At 38.9% G+C, this 9229-nt stretch overlaps 1 protein-coding gene across 1 annotated transcript; it reads left to right on the forward strand.

Moving 5' to 3' along the window:
- The first annotated feature begins 1731 nt into the window (after positions 1–1731).
- Positions 1732–8598, forward strand: CLK4 (CDC-like kinase 4). Its single transcript, XM_010138748.1, has 11 exons — positions 1732–1781; positions 2403–2564; positions 3628–3853; positions 5069–5159; positions 5557–5623; positions 6124–6240; positions 6341–6507; positions 6611–6705; positions 7514–7643; positions 7969–8051; positions 8515–8598. The coding sequence occupies exons 2-11, from the start codon at positions 2413–2415 to the stop codon at positions 8596–8598; spliced, it is 1212 nt and encodes a 403-aa protein (XP_010137050.1). The 5' UTR covers positions 1732–1781; positions 2403–2412.
- Positions 8599–9229: the final 631 nt, after the last annotated feature.

Raw genomic sequence — 9229 nt, forward strand, 5'->3', positions numbered from 1 at the left:
ATTTTCGGGGTGGGGGCCTCGCAGCGTGGCTGTTCAGCCTGGCCTGCACGGAGGCGTTGGGCGCCTGGCCGGATGGCAACGGAGACGAGGCCTTCCGCCACTCCCCCGCCCCGGCTCTGAGGCCTCCCGAGGGGAGGCCACTGTGGACTTGGAGGCCGTGGGTTGGGGTATAGGTCTCTTCTGTAGGCCCTGCCTGCTCCTGTGTGTCTCTGTACCCCAGAGGCTGAGATTGGCCGGGCCCGGCGGACTTTGGTCGTTGTAAAGGAGTAAGTGTTTGACCCCCTCGATCTGTACAGCCTGCCAAGTTTTCGAGGAGAGACAATTAGAAATTGCTGTGTAGGCAGCTTAAGGCAGGGCTTTTGTGGCCTTGCTTGAGGCACTTTATGTTTGGATCTTTTAGTAAAGGTCCATGGCTCCTATTTGAGAAACCTTTTGGCAAAATGTGGGAGTGAGAACGGGCTGTGATATGGGTTAGGACCACATGCTGTAGGGCTGCATATGTTCACGTCAGCTGTCAGTATTACATAAGTGCTTCGGAGCATAAATTTAGAGAGAGGGCATATTAGTCAAAAAATCTTAAGGTGGCTCCTTCTGTAATGTGGATCGCGGCTGCTTCAGGCCTTGCACAGACCGATTCTAGCAATTTCCTCCCCATTTGCATTTACTTGCCGCCTTGAGGGACAGAATTTGCAACTTCGTCTAAATTCCAGTAACTCTGCACTTGAGTGGAGTCAAGCGGCAGTTTTTCTTCAACTAAACCTTTGCTCCGGTTTTCTGTGTCAAATGTCCGTCCTTTACAGGACACTTCAATGGTGATTTTATTTGGATTTGTCTACTATAGAGCCTTAGTGCAGCCTGCCTTCTGCCAAATGGGGAAGGAAAAGAAGAAAAAGGCGATCATAAGTAAAAATCCTCAACTCACCTATAACTGAGTATGTGTGTGGGGAGCTCTTCGCCTCAAAATAACTGAAATGTGAATGAGTTTCGTAATTTGAATTATGTAGGTTGAAAATGAAGGAAAATGGCTCTGCAGCTGTGTAAGAAGAGGAGAAATTCAGGCGTGTCAATGCAACCAAATGTAAGGGTTTTAATTTTGATCCTTCAGGCATTTTTGTCATTTGATACATTAGTATCTTTCTTATTAATGTATCATAAGTGAATTAAGATTTTTGCAAGACCTATATCATGACTGACTCAAAGAGGGCACAAGTAACTAACTTGTGCATTGTTTGTCACTTGGTTTGCATTGTATTTGTATTTCAAAAACAGATTTTGAAAAAGAAAAAAACCAAAACAAACTGGTGCAGGTGTCTATTGTGTGGGGGATTTGTTTGTGATTTTTTGGGGTTTTTTTACTACCAGCCTGTCACAAATGTGAAAGTATCAGAAAACATCTTTTTCAAAATAGGCTTGCCATTTACATGTTCTAAACATTTTCTTCTTAATGGCTTCCAGAGTAGGTGTAGAGGCAGCCAGCATTGATCTCTGTAAATACACACAGTCGTGGTCAGGGTTTTTTTTTTTTTTTTTTAGTGTTGTTTCTAAACTACTTTTCTTCACCACTTACTCTGGAATCTTTTCATTGCCCTTTGTTAGTTCATTCTTCAGAACATGCTGAAATAGACGTGTATGCTTTCTCTTAATTTCAAAAAAAAGAGGAGACAAATAATGGTTTTGTGATAGTCTTAATTCTGCAGCTGTCGTTTATTTTCCCTCTTTTTTTGGTTATGCATGTGCCTGTTTGAACACAGAATTCCCTGCATGTAACATCGACAGAGAAGCTAGCTGGTGGGCATTTGGTGAATCAGCTGAATTGTAAAACACCCACATATCTGCACACCAGTAGGGTTCAAAACTTGGGGTTTGGCTCATAGTACTGCAGAATTCTGTGTTAGGAGTTCACTGTGACTGTTGCTAAAACTTTAGGAAGTGTCTGTTTAACAGTGATCTATAAATAGATTTGTGGGAGAAGTTTTTAGACTGACTATGTACTTTCATGTAGTAACTTAGGTACAGCGTAGTATGAAGAACTAAGTCCAGGTTTTGTTGGAGGGTTGGAAGATTAAGGTCTCTCCCTGACAGAAGACTCTGTAAAGAAAGAATTCTGTTCAGTCACTTGAGAGTTTATTTGAAGCAGGCTTTAATGACATATTTGAAGCTATTAAGTGAAGATGAGTTGGCCTATTTAATCTTGATCTGTGTTTCATAACAGTGTTACAGCGTTTGAAGGAGAAAGCAATGTCTGTTCACCAGACCAAAATAATATGTGGGGGAAGCTGAGGAAAAAGAATTATTTGAGGAAGTGTTTTTCTCTAGTTCTGTTGTATTTGATTAAACTGCAGTCGCTGACTTGCATCTACAAATACCAGTGTAATGGTTTTGTTGATCTGGGGTTTTTTTTTTTGGTGGCAGATGCGGCATTCAAAACAATCTCATTGTTTGGAATGGGACGACAGGAAGAGCTGGGACCAAAGAAAGCACAGCAGCAGCCGTAAACGCAGGAAGAGGTCCCACAGCAGTGGACAAGAAAGCAAGCACTATAAACCAGATCACATTTCAGAAAGGTATAAGACTCTGCGTTGAGTGGCGCTAATGTTTTTTATGTCTGAAATAAGTACGCTTTCAGGATAAGAGATTTTCAGTGCCCAAAGTTGGCAGTTCCTTAAGGTTTGGTTTATTTAAGACAAGCCTAAGAGGTAGTTGGTTTTGTTAACACAGTACCTGAACCATTAAACAGAAGTTCTTTAGTAGAGACAAGTAAATGTTTCTAGTTTCTTTCACTGTTGTCAGTTAAGTATTGGTATTAAATATATTGAATATTAAATTTCAAGTAAAAAGTATGTCTTTGTATTTACTTAATGTGAACAAAAGGAAGAGAAGGTTTCTTTAGTTATTTAATACAATGGTAAGTATGAGTTTCTCTTATTAATTTGGAGGTGGTTTGCTTTTTCTCCCACATGGCTTTCACTGCAAAGATGTGTTTTTCTGTTTTGTACCTTAAGAGAGTCCCATGGAATTCTTTTAAAAGCTTGTACTCGTGCTTACAAAATGGGGGAAGGGGTAGATGTTCAGCAGTGTGGGGGCTCTCTGCCTCAGCAGCTCGCTTAGAGGAGTTTCTTCTGTGCAGAAGATCCTCGATCCAGATATTCTGTGAGGGTTTTAGTGTTTAATGCAGAGCACTAAGAACACTGCTACTTCTCTCAGTGTCCAAGTTTTATTTTTCTTCTTTAACTCTTAGAGCTTTGAAAGCAGAGAAGAGGATTATTGCTGTGTTGAGAGTGTTTTATCCTGTGACTTTGGAGATTGTAACTGAGTTGCTCACTATATTTTAGGAAGAGTTTCTCCTTTTATGAATCCGAGTTTCTTTCTTACTGTGCAAACTGTGGATGGATTATATCTTGTTCATGTGGATGGCTGCTTTGTATTTGAGACTGACAATGTTGTTAGATTCCTAATAAAGTAACATCAAAATCTCCACTATTTTTGGGGAGGGAGTCAATTAGAAAACATAACATTGTTGATGTGAAGACAGATACTGTATAACTCTGTAACTCAGCTCAAGTCACTTAACTTGTTGGAACCTCAAGTTTTTGAAGTGGAGAACATTCACTTAAAATATATTTTCAGTCATTATTTGGACGATAGAGCCATAAATGAAAGAGACCATCATGACCGGAGATATGTTGAGGAATACAGAAATGACTTCTGTGAAGTATATGACCACAGGCATTATCACAGAGACTATGAAAAGAGTCACCATCATCACTATAGCAAATCCTCTGGTCGGAGCAGGAAAAGTAGTCATAAAAGGAAGCATAAGAGACATCATTGCTCCAGTCACCAATCGCATTCGGTATGAGTAATTTTTAACTTTATTAAAGTTTATTAATGAATTAGAGGTAATAGCCTTCTTAAGGGAGTGCTAGAACTGCAATTCCTGGTCACGGGGCTTAACAAAATACTGTACTGTTTTAAAAGTATTTGTAGTTGAGTCTGTTTGTGAGCATATGAGTATGTTCTTACTGGAGACTTTTGGATCAGTGTTGGGTGGGGGTGGGATTATCATCAGTACTAGCTATACAATGGGAATGTAGGTGGCCGGTAGTTAAGATCGCTGTGATTAATCTGAAAAATGTTGTCATGAAACTGAAAACAGGTAACTATGCGATTTCAAAGTATAGTTGTCACTTTAGTTTTTCAGCGTAGTGGACTGTGGTTTTTCAGGTAGTCTGTGAGTTGCCATACGTCCTGTTAGTAAAAGTAATTGAAGCGACATGCGTTTTTGATGTAAGCTTAATTGGAACTGTGAAACACGCATGTCTGGTAAATTGATCAGAACAAGCTCTGCAGTTCTACACCCGATTCCAGTAAACTTTGCTAAGCCATGTGCCTGGCTAACGGCAGCTCATGTCTTACTGGAGGTGGGGTAGGTTTGCTGCTTGCCGCCGTTGAAGGTGTGCTCTCTGAGCTCCTCAGGATGGGCACGATGCCTGCTGACACACCTTCAGCTCCAGGGGGTTTATGTCGCATGTCTGCTATAGAAAACAGCAAGTCATGTGAGATTATACAGTGCAAATTAAGGACTTCAGAGTAATTTTTCTTCTCTAAACATGAGGGAAGTAAAATTACTTGATATTTGTTTATGTTTAGATGATATAAAGTGTATGTTTTAAAAATAGAAACATTTCACCTGGCTGTAAGCTTAGATATGTAAATAAATGCTGGTTTTTTGCTATTTGCTAGCAAAGTATTAGAAATAGCAGTGTTACATTCTTAATCTGTCGTCAGTTAAGCCACTGTTTGAGAAACAAAATTGTGTTGTTTTTTCTGTTGCTTTATCACTTTAAGTATTTATCTGAAAATCTGTTCCTTGCCATGTTTTTCTTCTGTAACATAAACTGTGCCCTGTGAATTTCTGGGGACTGAATTTGAAATTGCTCCTGCCAACTGTTCGTGGCCTGGTGTGTAACTGAATGCCTGAATATCTCCCCGCTGAATGAATTGCGTATTCTGCCCTGAATTCACTCTGATATATTGATTGGCTGGACGATCTTGGTGCCGTTTCCAGAAGAGTCACCGAAGGAAAAGATCCAGGAGTGTAGAGGATGATGAGGAGGGTCACCTGATCTGTGAAAGTGGAGACGTTCTAAGAGCAAGATGTATAGAACATTTTTCAACACTTTTTAAAAACTTTTCAGCAAAAAGTCTGTTTAGAATAGTATGTCAGAGGAGGGGGGCTAAAGGAATCTTCATTGCTCTTTTCGTTCTGTTTTTTTTGTGCTTTTTTGTTTTTTTGCATATCTTCTTTTCTGTAGAATTTAAATACTGTGTTCAAAAAGTTCCAATTAGTAAATGAACTTGATTCTGGAGATTAGAACAAGAGATAGTTTTTTGGCTAACTGTTTTCATGATACCTGCCCAATAAAATAATGCATTCAGATGCTGACATTTAAAGTAACTATGCTTTTGTAATGGCACATTTTTAAATCTACGTTAATAATATTCAGTCTTGTTGTAAGTAGTTTTATAATTCTAACTTGTGTTTGTTCTTTTTAGATGAAATTGTTGCGACTTTAGGAGAAGGAGCTTTTGGAAAAGTAGTAGAGTGCATAGATCATGATATGTAAGTGTTGGTTATCCTTATAAGCTGATCTCAAGAGAAAAGACACTGCTTAGCTCAGAAATTAAAAGGCAGGGACGTTTTCTTCAGAAGAAAATCAGAGGTCAAAGAAAGTGTCGCAGTATATTTAAGAAAGAAATTGCACTGTTTTTGAGAGCTACCTTGTGCAAATTGGAGGAAAAAATGTTCAATTTTTTCTTTACTTTCCTCAAGTGAGAACTCTGCTAATTTTTTAATCATCTTGCAAGAGGATTCCTGATGTTCATTCTCCCTTAGATGAGATAATATAGACTGAGTAATAGTTAACATAGCATATACTATGAGTATTTGACAAAAGCAGGATCGGTATTTCTTTATAAAATTGGTTCTGTTAAGTTCAGTGCATTTAACTCAAACTCGCTATTCGCTATGACCTGTAGTCTTCCTGTGCTTCTTTTATTAAAATGATTGTAGCTATTTAACAATACTTGGTTTAGGTTGTGATGCTTTATTTTCTTTCAAAGGAGAGGAATGCATGTAGCAGTAAAAATAGTGAAAAATGTTGGTAGATACCGGGAAGCAGCTCGTTCAGAAATACATGTGTTGGAACACTTAAACAACATGGATCCAAGCAGCAATTTGTAAGTATAAAATTTGTCTGTATACTAACGATTTGCAGAAAATAATTTTTGAAATAATTGAGGGGGTTTTTCCCTTTTTTTTTTTTTTTTTTTTTTTAAGCCGCTGTGTCCAGATGCTGGAATGGTTTGATCATCATGGCCATGTTTGCATTGTCTTTGAGCTACTGGGACTAAGTACTTACGACTTCATTAAGGAAAACAGTTTTCTGCCATTTCATATTAATGACATTAGAAATATGGCTTATCAAATTTGCCAGTCTATAAACTGTAAGTAAATCTCAATACACTTATCAAATATGTTGGGGGGTTTTTTGCCCTTTAGGATATTAATGTATTAATTACGGAATGTTGTTCTTCTTTCTCCTTGTAGTTCTGCACCATAATAAACTAACTCATACAGATTTAAAACCTGAAAATATCTTGTTTGTGGAGTCTGATTACATAGTGAAGTACAATGCCAAAATGGTAAGTTTGTTCCTTGTTTCTCCCCACTTGAATTTGGAGATTAGAACTTCTGTCTTCATCTGGGCTCTAAAGTATGTGCAGAAAGGTCAAGTGGTAGAGTTAGGTTTCCTAGAGATTTGTTTTGTGCTCTTTGAGATGTATTGCCTTTCTTCTAAGCCAGTAATTTTGCTCTGATTCAAACTGCATCTGATGACCTGATCCCTCGTTAGTTCTTTGCTGTTTAATGAAGTTCTGGCATTCGTAGGGAACTTCGTGTTAATGGCTTTGAATTTAGCCAGGTTTTTTTCCTTCATATCAACAACATTGGGGTGAGAACTTGTCTGCACAAATCACTTCTAGCTCTGGCAGAAGTACAAGTTTGGTTTTATGTTGCTGTTCTTTTTTCAAAGGATAAAAACTTACTAAGAGATGGAAAAGCAGCATGGACTTCACTGCCTCTAGTTTATGCATCTGCCTTGATCTTATCTTTTTATTTTAGAGGCATAATTATATAAATGAGCATAGGCACCAATAGACAGAAAAAAACAAGACACAGATAACAACTAAATGCAGTTCACTTGAAGGTTAACAAAAGTTCTGCTACTGTCGGAAAGGTCTTTATTCAGCTTTTTTGAGTATTCAGATTTAAACTGCTTTGTTATCAGCTCCTCTTTCTTAGAGCTTGAGCTGAACAGGAATTGATGTATTTGGAGGGATTGTTTTATTCCGTAGGTTCAATTTTTGAAGATTAAGATCATGTGATGAATACCTTTTGCCTAAGCATGGTTTTAAAAAATACTGACAAACGACATTTTGATTTTTCTTGCAGAAGCGAGATGAGCGTACTTTAAAAAACACAGACATCAAAGTTGTTGATTTTGGAAGTGCGACTTTTGATGATGAGCATCACAGCACATTAGTGTCTACAAGACATTATCGAGCTCCTGAGGTTATTTTAGGTCAGTGAAGACTTTTAAACCTTCTGACGGTGAATTATACCTCATTCAGATGTCTTTACTTCATTAACTGGAGTAGTTGCCTGTGGTTCTTTTAATTCAGTCATCTCTCACAAATAATGTGAGAATCTTGGAGAGTAAACAGTTAAAGAAATACTCTGAAGTCCAAACATGTTCCTTTCCCCCCTTCTCCCACCAGGGTTTGGGGAAGGATATGGAGGGGGAAACGTGCAATTGTAAATGCATGGAAACAGGCCATATGCTTTGTGGATCACAGGCTTTGAAAATACATTAAAAAGTAAAACTCAAGACATTTCCTGTTTTGCAGCGCTGGGATGGTCGCAGCCTTGTGATGTTTGGAGTATTGGTTGTATTCTAATTGAGTATTACCTGGGATTTACAGTGTTTCAGGTATGTTCCGGAAGTTAAATTGAACATTTTTATTACAGACTACCGATTCTGACCTTCTAATGACATGCACTGACCTGTTACTGTGAAAGGCGTAACCTCACAGGCTTTTTAAGGATTATATAGATGAGATTATAAAGACATAAGAAAATGCATACTCTTCAGACTATTTAAGATGATCTGTTCTGGCTCTTCGGATGGCGCAGCCTGTCCGGAGTCTGAAGATACTGTTGGCACTTAAAGAAAACATACTTGTACAAAACTTGGCTTCTGGACCCTGTTGTTCAGGGACCGTCGTAACTGGAAAGTGCCACGTAACAAGGTGCATTGCATAACCTATTTTTAATAATTTATAGGTGATAATGTGTAAAGATACTGTGATGGTACTTGGCAAACTTTTTGTTTGTAGATGACTGTCTGAGAGGAGAAAAATGTAGTAAGTGCATTCATTGATTTTTCCACACAGACACATGATAGTAAAGAACACTTGGCGATGATGGAGAGAATCCTTGGGCCTCTGCCAACTCACATGATCAAGAAATCCAGGTAAGCTCATTAGAGGAGTAGTAAGTTGCCTTATATTTTCCTCTTATAAGAAATTTTGAAGTTTCCACTGTTAGCTGTGAGCTTCTGAAGATCAACAAAGAGGCTTCCAGGCTTCTTATTACCTCTTGGTCTACTGCAGGAGATGGCATCAGATTTCGGTGCCAGTAGTTCTCTTTTCTGCTCTTAGTCTGAGTGGCCAGTAAACAGAATGCCAGCCTCCTGAACAGTCACTGGGGATGAGTGAGGGTTCTGAAGTCTTTAAAGCTTGCTTTGGTACGGTCACAGTTCTTCTGTAAACTCTGAGAATAAAGCAGCTGCTGTCACCAGAAGATCCACAGAGAGGAAAAAGAGGGTCCTGTCTTGCTCATACAGCTGCCAGCCTCTTCCACTGTCCTGTCATATCCCTGAGACATGTGCTGCAGTGATCTTTCTCTCCCTCAAAGATAACTACATGCACCAGAAGTTTCCCACTTCCATTGCAAGGGGACGCACCAGTACAGGCTTCTCCCTTAACCTCCGTGTGTCCCGAAAGCTAGAACACGTGGGATATGATGGTCCATTCTCTTTCCGAAATAAGTTGTCCTCTTGCCAGCTAACCCAGATAATCCTGAAGCTTATGTCTAGTAGAATTCCAG

The sequence above is a fragment of the Buceros rhinoceros genome, unplaced genomic scaffold, assembly GCF_000710305.1.
Source record: "Buceros rhinoceros silvestris isolate BGI_N320 unplaced genomic scaffold, ASM71030v1 scaffold40096, whole genome shotgun sequence".
NCBI classification, from domain to species: Eukaryota; Metazoa; Chordata; class Aves; order Bucerotiformes; family Bucerotidae; genus Buceros; species Buceros rhinoceros.